The following is a 21,503-nucleotide window of genomic DNA, read 5'->3' on the forward strand; positions in this document are numbered from 1 at the left end:
CATTCCTCTTCAATCACTAAGACTGAGGTATGCTTTGTTCTTTTATTGCAAAGTATATACCAAGGATTTTTAAAGTAACTCCGCTCCCAGGAGATCTCTGTGGATTGAAACCAAGTTAACAAACCATGATGCTATTTTGAGAAGTTAAGTTTAAGAAAACTAAAGTTGGTATGATAGCAAAATTTTTCCAACCCAAAACTATGTCAACAATTTGATGTACTCACCAATCACTCTCATTCTACCACTGATTTCTGTCTTTGTTGCTGAAGTGTATTATCTCCACCCTCACGGAGGTGTCATCACCCTGGGGAGAAAGGACACAGGCAAAGATAGAAGTGTCACCTTGTAGATTCATTAGATTCAGGTAGCATCCTCCTCCAGTGTGTAAGGCATTGTCTAAATAGGTCCAGTTAAAGCCCTGTGGCTAAACCCTGCATCCAGCTACTACTCTAAGGTGTCTCATATTTACGGTGGCTCCTTCCTGGAGCTTGCCTCCATTTACCTTTTCTTCAATTTCATAATGGTCTATTACTTTTCACAACAGGTAGGTGCTAGCATATTAAAAGACTGGTTTAAAAAGGTGACAATCATGACTCTACCCTACCAATCCAACCTAATTTACCTTTTCTCCTGTTGTGGCCACCTTCCATTCTAGCCAAGGCAGCCCACACCGTACCCCAGTCACACCATACCCATCCCTGCTTTCGTCTGCACCTCTGCCCGTGGAAATCCTGTGAATCTGTCAAAAGCCAGCTCAAGTTCATCTTTCTTCTTGATGCCTTCCTTGAATACTCCAGCCCTCCTGGGCCTAAGTCCCTCTGTGAGATTTGTCACCATTTCTTAGAGGCCATGGTGAAGCATTTTCCCCTCCCCTGAGAACTTAAAAATGTGGCAAACAAGTTTTTTAAAGACGGCTATCCGAGACAGAAACCCCTGGGTCAGCACATGAAGCAGAGCAGAGCTGCAAGGACCAGTGGCTCCCTGGTCCACGAGACAGGAGCAGAACCTGGCAGAATGTACGGGTTGAGTGGCCCTTATCTGCATGCTCAGGACCAGAAATGTTTCAGATATCAGATTTTTCAAATTTTGAAATATTTGCATTATACTTACCAACTGAGCATCCCTAATCTGAAAATCTGAAATCCAAAATGCTCCAGTGAGCATTTTCTGGGAGTCTCATGTTGGTGCTCAAAAATTTCAGACCTTGGAGCATTTTGGATTTCAGATTTTTCAGATTAGGGATACTCAACCTGTATTAACTTATCTAAAGAAAAACATATCTATCTGCAGGAGGCTGGTCAGTAGTAAAAACTTAGAAAAGGTGAGGAAGAGACCAGCGTAGGCAGCGTCCATCCAACCATGGCAGGAGAGCACACACGGCCTCAGGTGGCTGACGTGGGGTCAGGCCCACTGCTGAGACTGTGCCTAGGGGGAGATGACCGCATCCGGCACCTCAGCCCTTTCCATTAAACTCTGGATTCAGCTGATTCTTTTTGTTCTAATTCCGTTTTCACCAAGTCGCTTTCTGGTTGTACTTGAGCTTGCCGCGGAGGCCTCTCTCCACAGAGATTTTGTCTAAGGAGCAGATGTATTTCTCATTGGCAAGGCATGATCTGGCATTCTGATTGTTGGTCAGTCTTGTGATCTTGGTATGGTGACACTGCTCCAAGAGGAAGAAGTGAATTGAGGACAGAGTCTGATTTCGGAGCCCAGAAAGCAGGGACCAGCATGGGGTCAGTTTGTCAAGGCCTCAGGAGGACGGTCCCTGGCCATTACCCAGACAGTACCCTCTGCATCATCTCCAGGTGGCATGTGGCCTTTTGCTTTTTTTTTTTTTTTTAAATTCCTATAAACTCCTCTACTGCTTTTAGTTTCTATGTACAGTTTAACCTTATATTTGTATTGATATCTTTTCATTATTTCCTCTCTCCACTTAGATGGTAAGCTTTTTGAGATTAAGGTAGCATGTAGTGTTTTACCTTTAGTAGACAAAGGCATTTCCAGGAAGAGGGATGTGGCATTTTGTTAATTCCACAATGAAGAATAATGCAACATAATATTTATTTGAATTAGCATATAGAGTCTGGCGACAGACAATCCATGTGTTCCTAAGGCTTTTGAAATGTCACCTTTTCATATTCCAAGCAGTGGAAGAAAATGAATAAATGGAAATGGAACAGCTCTGCCTAACTCTTTGGGTGACACCTAATGGCAGATCCCTATCTCTCACCTTAAACATATATCAGTATATGTAAAAGAAGAAAAGTATTAGAAAGAAAATAGAAGGAATATTTTTATACTCATGTGACAGAAAAGAGCTTTCTACGCCTGATAGCACAGGCAGAAACCTTTGGTGGATTTGACCACCTTGTCTGTGAGATCATTGGCAACCTTAGCCCTGGGGGAGGCCAAGCATGGGCTGGAGAGTTTTCCGTATACTGTCTGGTTTAATCCTCACAACGCTCCTGTGAGGAAGAGACCATCATCCCTCTTGTACAGATGAAGGAGATCAACTTAAGGCCCCAGTAGCAAAGCCAAACACAGAGCCCAGCTCCCACTCACTGCAAAGCCTGCATTCTTCATTACCATTCCGCCTCCTTAAAGACAAAAACACTGGCAAGTATTTGAAACATTGAAATACAATGAAAACCTTTGAAAGGATTGATATATTTAATATCAAAAGAGTGTTATAAATCAAGAAGCCCAACAATCCAGTGGAAAAGGGAACAAAGGCTATGAGGAGCAGGTGTGATTGTAGTTTGAGTCATCCCATCAGCGGCCCTCACCTCACGGCTTACCTGGTGTGGGGGCTGGGAAAGAGGCCGTCCCTGATATTTTCTTCTAGTACTTTCATGACATTGTATTTAAATTTTTTAACACATATGGAATTTGTTTTATTATTTGCTTTTTGGTATGGTTGAGGTAGAGGATCTTTTATTCTCTTACATGAATATCCAATTGTTTTAAAATAATTTTTATTGAATGATTCATTCTTTCTTCACTGACCTAAAACACCATCTATATCTGAAATCTGTTCTCTTCCATTGATCCAGTTGTCTTTCTGTACCAGTACCAGTATCATACTACTTAAATCCAGTTGCTCTGTGACATATTTTGAGTTAAATATTTGGCAGGTCAACCTCCTTCTCTTTGGTCTTATTTTTTTCATACATTTCATAGCTATTCATGCGTATTTTCTCTACCAAACATCAGCTAGCCAGTTTTTGTAAAAAACTATCATGGGATTGGAAGAGGATCACATTAAATTTGTAGACTAATTTGAGAATTGACATCTTTATATCATTCTAGGAACATGGTATCTCATGGTGTGTATTCATTTCTTCCTAATGTCCTTCAGAAGAGTTTTCATGTTTGCATCACATAGACCTTACATCTCCTGTTTGTTAGGTAAAAGATCTTTGTATCTTTGTTCCTAAATACTTTATACATTTCTATTGTGTTTGTAAGTGGTATCTTTCTTCCATTTTCTAATTAGTTATCGGTGATACACAGGAAAGCTATTGAGGTTTGTGTGCTGATCTCTTGATTTTGTATATAACCATCTTACTGAATTTTCATATACTTCCCATAAAAAGTTGATTCTCTTGGGCATTTTAGGTTGTCTGTCATTTCATGTGCAAACAAAGATGCTTTTGTTGCTCCCTTTCCAATGCTTACAACCCATTTATTTTTCTTACGGCATTGATCAGGACCTCCTCAACAATGATGAATAGTAGCCATAATTACAGGTGTCCTACTCTTGTTCTTGACTTTAAAACAATGCTGTTGGCTGGGGTCAGTGGCTCATGCGTGTAAATCCTAGCACCCTAGGAGGCCGAGGCAGAAGGATTGCTTGAGGTCAGGAGTTCGAGACCAGCCTGAGCAAGCACAAGACCCCTTCTCTACTAAAAATAGAAAAATTAGCCAGGCGTCATGGCACACACCTGTAGTCCCAGCAACTTGGGGGCTGAGGCAAGAGGATCACTGGACCCCAGGAGTTTGAGGCTACATTAAGCTATGATGATGCCACTGTACTCTAGCCAGGGCAACAGAGTGAGACCCTTCTCTATTAATAAACAAATAAATAAATAAAAAGAAGTTACCCCACTGGGTAGATAAGACTTAAAAGGAATGAACAAAGATTTGGAGATAGTGGCCATTATGATGGATAATCATGATCGTTTTCTTCCAAACAGATTTATTCTCATAGAAGAGTAGCACAGGGAGATTTAGAAGGATCCTCGAGGAGGTAAATATTGGTCTGCTGATTTTTAAATTAGAATTTTAGAACTAGAGGAGAACTTAGAACTCATCTATTTCAGTCCCCTCATTTTACAGCGAGGAAACTGCCAGAGGCAGGACGAATACTTACTTACCCTGGTGCTTTGCCTTGTTCCAGCAAAATTAGCTCCCCAGCCAAAGCTGAGTTGGACAGGACTGGCAAGGACGCACCTGCTGTCACCAGTCCTTCAAGGGAAGGTGGGGAAGTTGTGGTTGCGTCTGTCCCTGCTGGTGGTGGGCATCAGGCCAGGCCGGAGGCCTTTTCATAGGCTCTGGGGAAGAGATAGGGAAGGCCACATGATATGGGGGCAAGGGAGCTAGTCTCCTTCAAGGCTGATGGAGGGCAGAAGATATGAATCCTCCCTCTAGAGTGGCAGGAAAACCTACCTTCTCATCCTCCTGGTTTTTGGGACCCCACTCTCTATTCCTTTTATCTCAACCTCATAGAATTTTAAGTAGGAGAGACCTTAGAAAGTAGTTTGTCTCTTCCTTTTATAAGATGGAAATAGAGACGGAGAAAGGGAAATTATCTTGCCCTGTGGTCACACTGCTAGTGAGTATCAGTGGGAGCGTGGTCCCTTTCCAGCTGGGGGCTTCTCCATTGATTATACTCTACTTGGGCTGTGAGCTGCATTTTATATCACAAATCAATACATATATGCTGTATAGACATAAGTAGTGTTATCAGGGAAAAAAAACCAAACTCTGTAAAATAATTTTAAAGGGATTTACTTTGAGCCAAATTTGAGGACCATGACCCAGAGCCATGCCCAAGAAACCTTGAGCAAGTGGACTCGCTGTGGCTGGGTTACAATTTGGTTTTATACATTTCAAAGAAACAGGAGTTACAGGTAAAGTCATAAATCAATACATGGGAGGCATACATTGGTTTGCCCCAAAAAGGTGGGACATCTTCAAGCAGGGGCTTACAGGTTATAGGTGGGTTTAAAGATTCTTTGGCTGACAATTGGCTGAGAGAGTTAGGCTTTATCTAAAAGACCAGAAAAGAAATGCTTAATTTAAGATAAAGGTGTGAGCACTCTGGGAGGTCCAGACAGGAGAGTCTTTCAAGTTAAGGTAAGGCTCTGCTAGGATGCCTGAGTTAAGATGGGGGCTTTCTATCTTTTAGGTGATGTTAATGCTATAATTGGGATTAGGTTGGGAAGTAAAACACACTATATTTGGTTAACAAAACCTGCTTAGTGGGAATTTACCATTTGTGAGCGTGACTCATCTGGCCTCCTTAGGAAGGAATTTTGAGCAAAAGAAAAATATCAGAGTTCAGTCCTCACAGGTTATAGGTAGGTTTAAATATTCTTTGGCTTGTATTCTTTGGCATGTCTTTGACATGAAGCTTTGTCTAAATGCTTGGAATGTTTTAAGATAAGGAGCTGTTTATCAGAGATAAGCCACCAGACATAGATTTGTTGTGTAAATTGAGGACCTGCAGGTTTGTCTTGCATACCCTTAGGCCTGTTAATGGGTCACAAAGGATGTCTCCAAGAAGGGAGGGAGGCATGATGAGGCTTGTCTGACCTCCTCCTCCTGGCAGGCAATTTGGTTTTAGGATATTCCTTTGGCCACGAGGAGGTCCATTCAGTCAGCTGCTGGGGGGTGGGGTGGGGGGGACAGTCGGCAGAGGAGGGGGGGGCTTAAAATTTTATTTTACTTCACACTAGCTTCTAAAACAATGCACTCTGATTTGTTTCCATTCTGTTCATATTCAAAAACAATATTTTGTCTTTTAAACTGATTTCATAGCTCACTCCCCAGTGACAGCCTGCAGTATGAAAATCTGTAAGTCAGATAACTTTGCTAGCTACACCCAGGCATTTGCTTGATGTGACTCAACTTATGGGACAAAGCTTCTAGGAAAATAGAAGCACTTTGTCCCTCGCTCCCCAGCAAATGCTGCATGTGGGACTAAGTTGGAAAGGGACTGATGTAACACGCTTCTGGACAGAGTCAAACACTTCTGCCCTGTATGGTTGTATGGTTTGTTCACTGCATAAGAGCATGTGGCCAAGCTCTTGGTAAGTGGGGCTGAAAATCCTGCCTGCACTCCATGCCAAGCCACGCACAAAGGTCTCCCCAGTGACATTGCGGGGCCCTCTTGGACAGAGATGGAGAGCTTCTGGAATCCAGCACACATGGAATTATTTTCAGGATCCCAGGTCTGTAGTGATGTTGCTCACTGTGATTGTGGACCAAGGTGCACGTTTAGTCCTAAGAAGACCAGAGATGTACATCGTGAGAGACCTGGAACATGGCAGGAATCACTAATTGTCTTGTGTGTGTGTGTTTCCCCCAAGGGGCTTTTCCTGGAGATGGCGGCCACTTTGGCTTAGGGATATGTACAGACCTCTCAATGCCACACACCAGAAAAATATGGCAGAGAAGCTACACAACAAGGAGTCTTCTGATGAGAAGGAGATTTTTAACAAGGATGCAGGGTAAATGGCTGGGGACAATTTAGAATCGTATCTAAAATGAGGAATAATGAAAAGTTTAATTGCTCCTTTCAAGAGTGAAAGCCTTGGCGTTGTCTTGCTATCCCAGGGAGCTCAGGGAAGTTGTGGTGACCACACTGGGGGAATCAGCTGAAGCACAGGAGGGGGAGGGGGAGGCATAGTGCCCCAGCCTGCCTCAGGCAGCCTGTCAATAAATTTTCAAATATAACGTTTCTCAGCATTGCTTGTAAGAGCAATTCCACCCATATGGTAAGAAATTAAAATGTAACTAGTTAAATATTTACACCTAACAAGGGCCATAGGAAAGAAAAGCAGGACTGAGGCTAGAATCCCTGGTGCTGGCCAACGCTCCCCCAAGGGTGGTGTGGGCAGAGGACTCCCAGGGGCTCCCCCGCCTCATTGCCCACCCTAGTCAGCCTCTGGGAACCTGAGAACATATCATCCTCAAATACAGTTGTTCTGGGGCTCTCTCCCTGGTTCATCAAGAACCAGTCATTTATGACATACTGAAGAACAGGAATTGATAGTAGGAAAATGTGTGCTCTCTTTGATTCTAACTAATGCTATTTGCTTCTGTGACTATGCTTGCTTTTAGTTGTTTAATAAATATAGTTAATCAGAATGAAAAACAGAGATAAGAACAAAGGTAACTCCATGATAGGCTAGGCTTCCTGGATGTGAGAAGCCTAGTTCTGCTTCTGTATATATGGCTTGCTGGCTTGGTGCTTAGCGTAAGTGGAGCCATGGCAGGCTTCACTAAAGTAAAGGAAAACAAAGCCCCGGGGAGGTAACTGCAAGTTGCTTTCTGATAAAGGGCTGGAGAATCCAGGTGCCCTCCAACCAACTAAGTAGATAAGAAGAGCAAGACATGATCAGCGCATGAACGGCTTGTGCAGGGCGTGTGTTCCCAGTACCGCTTGTAACCAAAAACTAGAAGGTATGCAACAACAGCCCCCCCTCCCCCGTCGGAGACCCTCCTCTTCCCCTGAATGATGTTAACTACAACTGGCGCCAGTGCAAAAAGCCCGAAACTTAGAGTCAACAAACCTGAAGCCAACGCGATCAGCCACTTCTAAACAAAAGGAACAAATAAACTGAAGGGGGATGAAGTGCAGACTAGTGTGTCGTGTGCAGACTAGTGTGTCGTGTGCAGACTAGTGTGTCGTGTACAGACTAGTATGTCATGTGCAGACTAACGTGTTGTGTGCAGAATAACGTGTCGTGTGAAAACTAGCATACAGAAAAGTGTAAAAGCCTAATCTTTACCCCAGGGCGGGGTCCTAGTTCCTGGAGAGGCCACTGCGTTGGTGCTCTGGAATTTGGACCCTGGCCCGGGGCTAGTTAATAAACTCCTTTGCCTTTTTGCAGCCTCAGTGACTCTGCCTCTCTGTTCCTGGGGCCAAGGGGAACCCGATCTAACATTTTGGGGGCTCGTCCGGGATCCCGAAACCCCCGGAACAGAATGCAGCTCCGAGGAGGAGTTGGAGCTCTGAAAATCCATACGGTGCAGGTAAATGGGCCCTGGGAAGTGACCGGCAAAAGGCCTAGGCGGATGCGCTGGTGGGTCGCCGGTCAGGGGTGAAGGGAGACGTCCCTCGCCCCTGGTAGGTTTTCCGTTTCTCTTTTGGTTTCCGAACAGTGGGAGGCACCCAAGAGGGATAAGTCCGGGGCCACTCAAAGGAAATTCTATTTGGGAAAGGGAAACCAAGTGGATCCGTTTGAAGTGGAAGTCCAAGCCGAGTAGCCGGCTAAAATTTCTGTTGATTTCTGTTGTTCCTTTGCTTCTCTTTTGTTTTTCAAAGAGTGGGAGGCACCCAAGAGGGGTAAGTCCGGGGCCACTCAGCGAAAATTCTGGTTCTATTTGTCTGAGTTTTAGATGGTTGACACAGGACCGGTCCAGTATTGTCTGTTTGTGCCTTTGTGGATTTCTTTTGAGTGATATTGGCCAATTTGTTTGGGAGAAAAACCAAGAAACGAGTCCGGACTCTTAGGTCAGGCGTGTGATTGGAATTAATGTTTACTGTGTGGAGTGTCTGTAAGTGCAACTAATGATAAATGAGATTTGTGGGTGAGTCTGCTGAGCCGAGGTGCTGCTAAATAAAACAGCCCAATAGCTTGTCCTTTTTCTATTGCCCTCTCAATCTCTGGATTTGCAATCTCCTGGTTACAGATTGTCCTTTGGGGGCTTCCTTCCCTGTTGGCGCTACTGCTTGGTATTGGCTTGTACGTTGTGACCCCTCAATCTTGGGAACCTCTAAAAAAGGCTGCCTTCACACTTCTCTATTGGCTCTTGGTGGGACTCCTTGTGTGGCTGCGAACTGGCCCCCCCCCCTTTTTTTTAAGAGGTAAAGTCTGTTTGTCTGATGGAATGAATGGAGAGTGATTGTATGAGGTTCCACGGCTGCGGCTACGGAATCTGAGTGGGTCCTAACCTGCGTTTCTGTGGCGACGTCGTACGGCATAACGGTGATTCACTCCCCTAAAAAGGAGTGACCGGGCCTGGGCTTTATACGGGTACACCTTAGCCAAGACGCGCCTAAGTTCCCTCGAGGTACGCAGCCAGGCGGACACCTGAAAGAACTCTCTCCCCTGATACCTTGTGAGCATGGGTCAGACTCAGACAACGCCTCTGTCTATCCTCATTGATCATTTTAAAGATGTTAGGGAAAGGGCACACAGCCTTTCCCTAGATGGAAAGAAAAAGAAATTTATCACCCTTTGTGAGGCAGAGTGGCCGACCTTCGGGGTAGGATGGCCACAGGAAGGAACATTTGATGCTGAGCTAATTGGAAAAATAAAAGGGGTAGTCTTTGGTCATCACGGCCATCCCAACCAAGCCCCCTATATTATAGTCTGGCAGGACTTGGTCCAGGATCCGCCACCTTGGCTAAAGACCCTCCTGCCAGCATCAAGGAAGAAGACACAAGCCCTAGTTACCAAGGAGGTAAAGAAAAATTGGGTGCAGGACCCGCAGCCCACGGGATCACCTGTGCTCCCAGACTCTAATCTATATCCAGCTTTAATAGACCTAGAGTGGCATACACCCCCACCTTATAATCCTAGAGTGGCCCAAGCGGCCCAGGCGGCTCCGGCGGCTCCCGCGGCCCAGGGGAGGATGGGACCTCCGACGGGGGCGCTGGCTTATGGCACTAGACAACGGACTGGACAAACTCCAGGTCTGCAACCCGTGAGGGCGCTTCCCTTGAGGGCCGTGGGAGCCCCGGGAGTGGACGGGGAGCAGGCATATCAGTACTGGCCCTTCTCCACCAGTGATCTTTATAATTGGAAATCTCAAAATGAGAATTTTTCTGAAAATCCGAGAGATCTAATTAACCTTTTAGATTCGGTCCTTTTCACTCATCAGCCCACATGGGACGACTGCCAACAGTTGCTTAAGGTTCTTTTTACCATGGAGGAAAGGGAGCGAATTCAGGGAGAGGCACGAAAGTTAGTCCCTGGAGAGGACGGCAGACCCACCATCAACCCTCGAGTCATTGACCAGACCTTTCCTCTTGAACGGCCACCTTGGGATTACAATGAGGCTGAAGGTAGGGAGCGTCTCCGGGTCTACCGCCAGACTCTAATGGCCGGTCTCCGGGCGGCAGCACGGAAGCCGACCAATTTGGCTAAGGTAGGGGATGTTCGTCAGGGGCCCATGGAAAGTCCAGCAGCTTATCTAGAGAGGATTATGGAAGCTTTCAGACAGTACACTCCCATAGATCCTACGGCAGAAGAGAGCAAGCCGGCAGTAATGATGGCTTTTGTTAACCAGGCAGCCCCAGACATTAGGCATAAGGCGCAGAAAATAGAGAGGTTAAGTGAGAAAACTCTGAGGGACCTGCTGGAAGTGGCAGAAAAAGTCTATAACAATAGGGAAACGCCAGAAGAGAAGTTAGAGAGAATGAGACAGGAAGATAGGAAGTTCCAGGCGGGAGAGGTGCGTAAGGCAAATAAGGAGATGGCCAAGATCCTACTTGCAGCCATGGGAGGGGGTCAGTTAGGGGCAAACGGCCGAGAACGACCTCGGAGGGAGAGGCTAGGCAAGGATCAGTGTGCCCACTGCAAGGAGCATGGACATTGGGCTAGGAACTGCCCCCAAAAGAAAGGGGGACATGAGGTTGGACCCTCTGGAAGGGTTATGGTGCTGGGGCAGGATGAAGACAAATAGGGGAGACGGGGTTCGGTGCCCTTCCCCGAGCCCAGGGTAACTTTGCAAGTGGAAGGGACCCCAGTTAGCTTCCTGGTGGACACAGGGGCAAAATACTCGGTGATTACCAGAACTACTGGAAGACTATCCAATAAGACTAGCTGGGTGCAGGGGGCGACTGGAACTAAGCCCTACCAATGGACCACACAACGAAAGTTAGATTTAAGCTCGGGGCAAGTGAGTCATGCTTTCGTGGTCATTCCAGAATGCCCCACCCCGTTATTAGGAAGGGACATACTCACAAAATTAAAGGCCCGTATCTACTTTGAAGAAGAAGGAATAATAATAACTGATGATAAAGGCAACCTTATCAGTAGCCCCCGGGTTACTCAAGTCCTGACCTTGGCTCAGGCAGACGAGTACCGACTGTATCAGCCCACGAAGATCAATCAGAAAAGGGAAATGGGCTACTGGCTTCACAAGTTTCCTGAAGCCTGGGCTGAGACAGGGGGAGCAGGATGGACAAAGCATCGGCCACCTCTCTATATTGAACCTTGGAGGTGGCCGGTAGCATACCTATCCAAAAAGCTAGACCCGGTAGCAGCAGGATGGCCGGCATGCCTGCGCATCATTGCAGCTACCGCTTTGCTGGTCAAAGACGCCGACAAGCTCACCCTGGGTCAGCATTTGTACATTACCACCCCCCACGCCATAGAGGGGATCTTGAAGCAGCTGCCGGGGCGATGGATCACAAACTCGAGGCTGACTCACTACCAGGGGCTTCTGTTAGACACCCCTCGCATCGAGTTCTGGACTCCTGCCATCCTGAACCCAGCCACGCTGCTGCCAGATCCGGTGCCGGCAATGCCTGAACATAGCTGCCTTGAGAGCTTGGTCGAGACCCAGATGGCCTGGAATGACCTGCAAGACCGCCCCCTTGCGAACAGCGACCTGACCTGGTTCACAGATGGGAGCAGCTTCGTCCAGGATGGACACAGGTATGCAGGGGCGGCCATAGTAGATGAGCAAGGCAGGCTTATCTGGGCCACGTGCCTTCCACAGGGGACCTCGGCCCAGAAGGCTGAACTGGTCGCATTGACAGAAGCCCTTCGCCGGGCCCAGGGGAAGAGGCTGACGGTGTATACTGACAGCCGCTATGCCTACGGGACAGTGCACATACACGGAGCCCTCTATAGAGAAAGGGGCTTCATTACAGCAGAAGGCAAAGAGATTAAGCACAAGCCAGAGATACTCCAACTACTAGAAGCCATCCTGTTACCCAAGGCAGGGGCTGTAGTCCATACCCCAGGACACCAGAAGGGGGACTCCCTTGAGGCCAGGGGCAACCGGGCCGCGGACGCTGAGGCAAGAAGGGCTGCGGAGGGACCAGTACTAACCAATGTTCTGCACTTGAGCTTGCCGCCCCCTGGGATGGGGAAGATGCCCCCCCAACCAGACTATTCCAGCACGGACATAAAGTGGGCCACAGAAAAACTGCAGGCGGCGCCGAACAAGGATGGCTGGTTCCAAGACGGAGAACATCGCCTGACAGTCCCTGAGACCTTGGGGAACCAGCTACTAGGACACTTGCACCGGACAATGCATCTTGGCAAGAAAAAGATGTTACAGCTTCTGGCCATTGCACAACTCAGATTCAAATCACAAGAGAAGACAGCAGAAGACATTGTCAAAAACTGCTGTGTCTGCCAGGTTATGCAGCCGGGGAGGACCAGGGGGACCCATACAGGTACCAGGGAACGGGGGAGGCAACCAGGATTATTTTAGGAAATAGATTTTACAGAGATAAGACCAGGAAAATATGGGTACAAATACTTACTGGTCATGGTAGACACCTTCTCAGGGTAGGTAGAGGCTTTTCCTACTAAAGAAAAAACTGCTTTAATAGTGGCAAAGAAAATATTTAAAAAAAAATAGTTCCCAGGCACGGGCTGCCGGAGAGCATAGGGTCTGACAATGGGCCAGCCTTCACAAGTCAAATAAGTCAGGGGCTAGCCCGGGCTCTGGGGACAGATTGAAAATTACATTGTGCATATAATCCCCAGAGTTCAGGGCAGGTAGAAAGAATAAACAGAACCCTAAAGGAGACTTTAACTAAATTGGTCCTGGAGACTGGCGGGGACTGGGTGACCCTCCTTCCCTCCGCCCTGTTCCGAGCCCGGAACACCCCCTATCATTTAGGCCTAACCCCCTTTGAGATTATATATGGCGCTCCTCCACCTGTAATACCAAAAATGATCTCTGGGGCTCTGCCTAAAAACCCTAAAGAAGTGCTGCAGGCTGTACAGGCCCTGAGCCAGATCTGGCCTGCCCTCTGAGCCTTTTATCAGGCAGCTCGGCAGGAGGGAGAAGAGATTGACGGGCATCCCTACCAGCCGGGAGATTGGGTATGGGTAAAACGGCATAATAACAAAACCCTAGAGCCCAGGTGGAAGGGACCTTTTGAGATTATTCTTGTCACCCCCACTGCCCTAAAGGTTGACAAAGTGGCGACCTAGATACACCACTCTCATGTGAGACCTGCCAACAAGGACGAGCAAGAGCAACAACAAAGTCAGTGGAGGGCCTCATCGGACCCAGAGAAGCCACTAATGACCAGACTGACTCGAGTGGCAACCAGACTGCCGCTGGACCAATGATGGGGACACCCGGAGCGAAGATGCTTGTAGTGACTGTTATAATCAAAACATTTATAAAAAAAAATACTGATTGACCCAAATCCCCATATGCCCCATAGCCTCACCTGGGAGATCAGTAGTCCAGAAACCCATGAAGTCTTTAACACAACTTCAGGAACGGCCCCACTAAACACCTGGTGGCCAGACCTATACTTTAATTTGAAAAAAATTAGCCCTCTAGAAGACATGGAAGGGGGAAAGTGGAGACAGTACCAAAGGCGAATGTCCATGAACATAAATGGGTTTATGCGTGTCCTGGATTTAGAACAGGAGAGATGAGACGCAAGTGTGGGGGAGTCCTTTCTCATTTCTGTGCAGCCTGGGAGTGTGTAACCACCAATGATGGAGAGAACAAATGGCAGGTAACTCCCCTTTTTATCGAGATGTCTTTTGTCCGGCCATGCACACGGAGACTATATGCCCATGACTGTAACCTAATACGTATAAGATTTACAGAGAAAGAAAAAAAAAAAGGACAGACGGTGGACCTCGGGACTCTCTTGGGGGCTGTTTCTCTATCAGCGCTCACAATTTAGTGCCCTAATACAGATTAGGCTAAAGGTTTTTCCAATCACGGGCATTGTGGGACCCAATGCAGTGCTGATGAAGAAACAGAACACCCCAAGCCTGACTAGTGCCCCACTCTCACCTCCGAAAACTCTGGCAGCAAAAGTGGAAACACAAGTAACCCCCAGAGCACAGACTCCAGTGGTGAAAATAGGAATACAAGCGGCCCCCAGAGCAGAGGAGCTGGGAGATCCCCTATGGAAAATGCTGACAGCAGCATATGAGGCCTTGAACCGCTCCGACCCCAACGCTACGGCAGCTTGCTGGTTATGCTATGATATTAGACCCCCTTTCTATATAACAGTGGGATTGGCTGCCCCCTTCCATTATTCAGGAGAGGAGACCCCCGGGTCCTGCAAGTGGGACCGCAAGGGCCCAGGGTTAACACTTCAGGTAGTCACCAGGAGTGGAGGCTGCATAGGGAAGGTGCTGCCTAGCCATGCACAGCTTTGTGCCAAAGTCCACCCGGTCGTGAACCAGACTAGAAAAACAAAATAGATCGTTCCAGCGCTCGATGGGCGGTGGATTTGTTCTAAGATAGGCCTGACTCCATGTCTCAGCCTGTCTGTCTTTAATGAGTCTAAAGAATTCTGCATCCAGGTGCTAGTGTTCTCTAAGGTTATTTACCATCAAAAAGATATAATATACGATGCATGGACAAAGGGCACAAAAAGAGCCGGATTGGCTAGGAAAAAAAAAAAAAAAGAGCCCTTTACAGCAATAACCTTAGCCACCCTTTGCAGCCTAGGCGCACTAGGAGCTTGGATAGGAATCTCATCCTTAGCGATACAACATAAGGTGTTCAATAGTTTGAGGGCCGCCGTAGATAAAGACTTAGCCAGAATTAAAAAATCCATCTCTCTTTTAAAAAAAAAAAGTCCCTAACCTCACTGTCTGAGGTGGTGCTGCAGAACCGGAGGGGACTGGACCTCATATTTCTCCAACAGGGAGGGCTATGTGCGGCCCTTGGGGAAGAGTGCTGTTTCTACGCTGCCCATACTGGGATAGTTAGAGACACCATGGCTAAAGTCAGGGAAGGACTGGCAAAGCAAAAACGGGAGCATGAACAAAAAAAAGGATGGTTTGAGTCATGGTTCAATAGCTCCCCTTGGCTGACTACTTTGCTTTCCAATATATTAGGACCCCTAATTGTGCTCCTGCTCATCCTCACTTTCGGACCGTATATTCTAAATAGATTAGTTGCCTTTGTAAAAGAGCGGGTCAATACCATACAATTGATGGTATTGCGGCAGCAATACCAAGAGCTGAGCTGTGATACCTGCTTAAAAATAGAGGAGGTACGAGACCCCATGTACGAGCAAGAGTGCTCGTAGCTAAAAAAAAAGGGGGGGGGGAATGAAGAACAGGAATTGATAGTAGGAAAATGTGTGCTCTCTTTGATTCTAACTGATGCTATTCGCTTCTGTGACTATGCTTGCTTTTAGTTGTTTAATAAATATAGTTAATCAGAATGAAAAACAGAGATAAGAACAAAGGTAACTCCATGATAGGCTAGGCTTCCTGGATGTGAGAAGCCTAGTTCTGCTTCTGTATATATGGCTTGCTGGCTTGGTGCTTAGCGTAAGTGGAGCCATGGCAGGCTTCACTAAAGTAAAGGAAAACAAAGCCCCGGGGAGGTAACTGCAAGTTGCTTTCTGATAAAGGGCTGGAGAATCCAGGTGCCCTCCAACCAACTAAGTAGATAAGAAGAGCAAGACATGATCAGCGCATGAACGGCTTGTGCAGGGCGTGTGTTCCCAGTACCGCTTGTAACCAAAAACTAGAAGGTATGCAACAACAGCCCCCCCTCCCCCGTCGGAGACCCTCCTCTTCCCCTGAATGATGTTAACTACAACTGGCGCCAGTGCAAAAAGCCCGAAACTTAGAGTCAACAAACCTGAAGCCAACTTGATCAGCCACTTCTAAACAAAAGGAACAAATAAACTGAAGGGGGATGAAGTGCAGACTAGTGTGTCGTGTGCAGACTAGTGTGTCGTGTACAGACTAGTATGTCATGTGCAGACTAACGTGTTGTGTGCAGAATAACGTGTCGTGTGAAAACTAGCATACAGAAAAGTGTAAAAGCCTAATCTTTACCCCAGGGCGGGGTCCTAGTTCCTGGAGAGGCCACTGCGTTGGTGCTCTGGAATTTGGACCCTGGCCCGGGACTAGTTAATAAACTCCTTTGCCTTTTTGCAGCCTCAGTGACTCTGCCTCTCTGTTCCTGGGGCCAAGGGGAACCAGATCTAACGATACTTGACCTCCTGCCCACAGGGGTCGTCCACCTTCTGGCCCCTCTCACAGGGTCAGTGGGGTAGCCAGAATGTTTGGATCGCTGAGCCTCCCTGCACTGTGAGGCCGAGTCCTGTCTTTTTTCCCAGGCCCTCAATCTCCTGTGTAAATGTGTGTCCTGTCTTGGTAGGGAGTTCTCCACCCTTTAAAGCTGGAAAATTCACATTGGTTTTTCTGTTTGTGTTTCCCTTTTAAAAATCCCAAGCCTTGGATAGCTAGCGGGGAGGTGCTGGGGGGCAAGGTAAAGAAGAACGTGTGAGAGCAGTAATTTCCCAAGACAGCCCTCCTGCAGCCTTTCTCGCAGAAAACGCGTTCGTTGGAGGGGCTGCGTCTCCACTCACAGGTTCTGCCCTGGCCACTCCTGACCCTCCCGCACCCCCAGCACCGCCCAGCACCAAATCCACCCACTTGCTGCCTCACCCAACGCAGATCCATGGCTGCCTTGTTCCAAGTGGTAACGCAAGTGCAACTCTGCACAAGATGCAAGGGTTCCTCTGCTCCATCTAGAAAAAGTCATTAATAAATCACATTTAGTAAGGGGTGAGAGTTAAGCACATTAGTGAGTAAAAGAAAATCTGAATGAGCAAGAATTGACACTCTGCCTAACTGAATGAATGGTGGCAGTTCAATAAGAGATGAAGAGGCCAGGCGTGGTGGCTCATGCCTGTAAGCCTAGCACTCTGGGAGGCCGAGGCGGGTGGATTGCTGGAGGTCAGGAGTTCGAGACCAGCCTGAGCAAGAGCGAGACCTCATCTCTACTAAAAGTAGAAAGAAATTATCTGGCCAACTAAAAATATATAGAGGAAAAAATTAGTCAGCCATGGTGACGCATGCCTGTAGTCCCAGCTACTCGGAAGGCTGAAGCAGTAGGATCGCTTAAGCCCAGGAGTTTGAGGTTGCTGTGAGGTAGGCTGACACCACAGCACTCACTCTAGCCTGGGAAACAGAGTGAGACTCTGTCTCAAAGAGAGAAAAAAAAAAAAAAAGTAAAGAGATGAAGAGCTGCGCACACCACGGAAGAACAGCACAGCCAGCCCCAGCGGGCCCAGCCGTTCGGCTGGGGAGCAGCCCAGCATGTATGCCGGTGAGGGGTCTGGCAAAGTGAACGGCCCTCAGTTCCCCACCTGGCCGATCCATTCACCAGTGCTGGGCAAGACACACACCTGTTGTCTTGATGCCTGCCCCGGTGACCTCCCAAAGTTCCTTACTAAGAACGAAAAACGAGTGTCTTTCTCTGTGTGTTGACTTCAGTGAGCCATCAAACATTTACTGAAGGCCAGGCGAGGTGGCTCACGTCTGTAATCCCAGCTGTTTGAGAGACTGAGGCAGGAGGATCTCTTGAGCCCAGGAGTTTGAGGTTGCAGTGAGCTATGATGATACCACTGCACTCTAGCCCATGCGACAGAGCAAGACCCTATCTCAGCAGAAAACACTTACTGAGTTTAAAGCAGAAGACTGAATAGTAATAATCATAGGAAGCAGCAGTGGCAGCAGCCACCATTTACAATTTGCTTACTTGGTGCTAAGCCCTAGGCTGGACATTTTACAGCCTTATATCATTTAGCCCAACAATCCATGGGACCATCATCATTTGACAGATAAAGAAATGGCTCCAAGAACGTAGGCCACACATCCCAGACTATGAGTTAGGGTTTGAACCCGGGACTATTAGACTCCCAAGCCTCCTAACCATTAGGCTTCTCTGTTGTAGGGTATAGGGCAGGAGCCTGCAGGGTGTAGGGCAGGAGCCTGGCCCGGGTGGGCAACACTTTCTCCTTTTATCTTGCTTTGTGGCTTTTTAAGGTACATATCTTTATTCTTGTAATATAGGCCTCTTGAAGGCAGCATCTGTGTTTGACACAGCCCAATGTCCCTCACTGGGCTTTGCACAGTTCCTGGTACACAGTAGGTGCTCAGTAAGTGCAGAAAGCATGGATGGATGGAAGGCTGGGTGAGTGGTTGTGCTGATGAATACCCGGGTGGATGAACCGAGGGATGAGAGGGGAGGCCAATGGGCGTTTCCAGCCCTCTTGCTCCATCTAGCCTTTGAGCCTTGTCCCTTTTGTCTGATCCCTCCTGGCCCTTTCTCCTCCACTTCCCTTCTCACTTGGCTTGGTTCCCTCTAAATCCTGACCTCCTCCTCTCCATTCTAAGAGCTGTGCCTGGCTTTTATAGAAAGCAACTTCAACATATCAAAGGTGAATGAAAATGCAGATGGCAGCTATGACTATGGCCTCTTCCAGATCAACAGCCACTACTGGTGCAACGATTACAAGAGTCACTCGGAAAACCTTTGCCATGTGGACTGTCAAGGTCTGGCCAGGGCCCCAGGGTGGGAGAGGTGAGAGAGGAGACCAGGCTCTGCTCACAGGACTTCTCTTTCCACCCACAGCCTGGGAATGCTCCGCGAGAGATGGTCCAAAGAATAAGGGAATCCCTTTAGTGAGCCGAGGGTTGAACTAGTGGCCCTAATGCCCATGCAGTTAGGAGATTCTGTAGAGTCCTTGAGTAGGATCCAGAAAGGCTCTGTACAGCCAGTGGTAGTAGAGCGGCTGCAGCAAACTTCCACTGAGAGGATATTACATACTAAGCACTTTACATGCATAGCTCACTTCACCCAACTTTCCAGGCAAACTATTTATGATCCCCACTTTACAGATGAGCAAACTGAGGCCCACGAAGAGAACCAGCACTGAAGGCCAGACTGGTGGCTTCAAAGGCTCCGTTCTAATGACTCAGTGGTACCATCTTCAGTTAATAGTCTGAGCAAAGGCCAAGTGCAAACTCTCCACCTTAAATCTGATCCAGGAGGCTGGATAGGGCCCATGACTCTGTCCCTCACCCCCTCCTTCACACTCTCACTAACGTCCCTGGGCTCCTTGCTTGAAGAGTCCCCCTAGTTAGGCAGGACTTTACCATGGCCTCTGTGCTGTCTATTTTGGCATTTCCTCTTCCTAGAACCCCGCCCCCCCCCCCAAACTGTGGGTGAACCACCATCTACCCTGGCTAGGAAGAATAGTAATGAACAGGCCCAATTCTCAGTCCTCCTGCCCCCTCCTACCTCCACCCCTACCCACCCCCAACCTCCAGCAGCCATTGTAAAGATGTCTAAATGGGGCCCTGAGAGGGAGGCCTTGGCTGGACTGGAAGTACTCAGCCGCTAGGTGGCATAGGGCTGTTCAGGGAGGGCCAGTGTCTGCCTCAGTTTGGGGACTGTCCTCTGTTGCCCTCACAGGTTTTCTCTTTCTCCCTTTCAGATCTGCTGAACCCCAACCTTCTCGCAGGCATTCACTGTGCAAAAATGATTGTGTCCAGATCAGGGGGCATGAACAAATCAGTGAGGAGGACACGGTGGGACTAAGTTAGCGGGCAGAGCCCCAGGAAGGAGGACGTGGCAGAGAAAGGGGCAGTAGGCAAGGACTCATGGGCACTCCTTTGCCACATCTGAAAACATGTGGGATGGTGGATGGGCTTGGAGATCTGAGCTAGAAGACCTGAGATCTGGTTCTTTCTCTGATACTGTATTAAACAAAACTCTTTCGGTTGCAGTGACAGAAAACAACTTGAGCTAGCCGGGGGAAATTTATTCTGGGAGGATAAGGTGTCTCCCTGAGCCCACTCAAGGGGTGCAGCTGGGCCTCAGGAAGGGAATGAAATCAGGGCTGGAAACTGTCAGCAAGCTTTCCCTGGCAGGCTTTGGCTTCTTTTGGTGCGTTCGCTTCACTACGTTGCAGTCCAGCTTTCTCTGTTCCCCAGTCCACAAGACACACTATGTGCACCCCATGTTTGTGTGCTAAAGACCTAAACGACTGTAGGGTCTGAACACGCTCAGTTCCCACCCAAGTTCCTGGGATGGAGAATCTGATTCAGCTTAGGCCACGTGTTCCCCCTTGGTCCAATCAGCTGTTGGCACCACAGGCGTTTAGCCACGTAATCGTGGCTACCGCAGGAGCACTCTTGCCAGGATTGGCAATTTTTTCTGTTAAAAGCATGGCGCTCGTCAGCTGGGCAGACACCCCCAAAGCTATCAGCTTGCTAACGGGGGACATTCGGATGTCACTTACCTTCTCTGAGCTACAAACTAGGTATATAAATAGCGTAAATGGCTGCCTCTACAGAAGATTGTCAGCATGGAGGGAGTTAAATGCTTTGCGTACTCAAAACACTGTACAAAAGGGACATTGATGATTATTAGAACTGAGCCTCTCTGGAGGGAGAGTCAATGGTTGCACTTTTCTGTTTGTTTGTTTGTTTGTTGTGGTTTTGTTTGTTTTGTTTTTTTAGTAACTTTCAGCCCTGTAAAACAGTGCTCTCTCCCCATTCAGAGGTAGATGAGGATTTGAAAATGTGGAAGGATCAGAGAAGAGGGCAAATACCAGGGATGAGGGACATTCACTGGAAGAATCAGAGGAGCCAGTGAAGGACAGACCAGAGGTCTAGTAACGAAGGGGATTCTGGATGTTGTTCTGCATGGAAAACTCACTAAGAACTGGGTCGTATGTGTGGAGATGCTACGAAGTGGGAAGCAAGAACCGTGTCTTTTTTCTCCACAGGGTAGAATGGAGGTTGCACTGCTCAGGCCGGCCACTCTCCTACTGGATGACAGGATGCCGCCTGGAATGAAACAGGGTGCAGGCCCGCTGTAGAGTCATTCCAGGACTCCTGTCCTCACTTGGAGGATCTTCGTTTCTTCTTCTTCTTGCCTCTGCTTCATGTTATTTTCTTCCCTTCCCATTTATAAGTAAAACTGATCAGATCCCTGGGAATAAATGGTTTTCTCGGGCTTCCTCCTTGTTGGCATCCGGGCCCAATCCCATGGTTCCTGCCTGTCATTTGCAAAACCAAGAGGACCACAATAAAGAAATCTATAGTTTTTGAATTATTAAAGCAGTGCCTGTGCAAAGAATGTGTTAATTTATTCATTATTAATTCCATGTATATTTGAGTACCTAATACAATAGGAGTATGCTGCTTACTAGAAGGAAGATAAAATATAACTATTGCTCTTGAGGTTCTTGGGGGTATGGGTCTGGTATTAAGGTGGAGAAA

At 47.7% G+C, this 21,503-nt stretch overlaps 1 protein-coding gene across 1 annotated transcript; it reads left to right on the forward strand.

Annotated features, from left to right (window-relative positions):
• Nucleotides 1-11,021: 11,021 nt before the first annotated feature.
• On the forward strand, nt 11,022-13,196 carry LOC138391643 (uncharacterized). Its single transcript, XM_069481521.1, has 2 exons — nt 11,022-11,897; nt 12,315-13,196. The coding sequence occupies exons 1-2, from the start codon at nt 11,362-11,364 to the stop codon at nt 12,682-12,684; spliced, it is 906 nt and encodes a 301-aa protein (XP_069337622.1). The 5' UTR covers nt 11,022-11,361; the 3' UTR covers nt 12,685-13,196.
• Nucleotides 13,197-21,503: the final 8,307 nt, after the last annotated feature.

This window comes from Eulemur rufifrons, chromosome 9 (assembly GCF_041146395.1).
Source record: "Eulemur rufifrons isolate Redbay chromosome 9, OSU_ERuf_1, whole genome shotgun sequence".
Lineage (NCBI taxonomy): Eukaryota > Metazoa > Chordata > Mammalia > Primates > Lemuridae > Eulemur > Eulemur rufifrons.

Coding starts and splice junctions, on each gene's coding strand:
- LOC138391643 (XM_069481521.1), top strand. CDS start 11,362: ATGGGCTACTGGCTTCACAAGTTTCCTGAAGCCTGGGCTGAGACAGGG. Junction 11,898..12,314: donor TTCGTCCAGGATGGACACAG/GTATGCAGGGGC, acceptor TCTGCACTTGAG/CTTGCCGCCCCCTGGGATGG.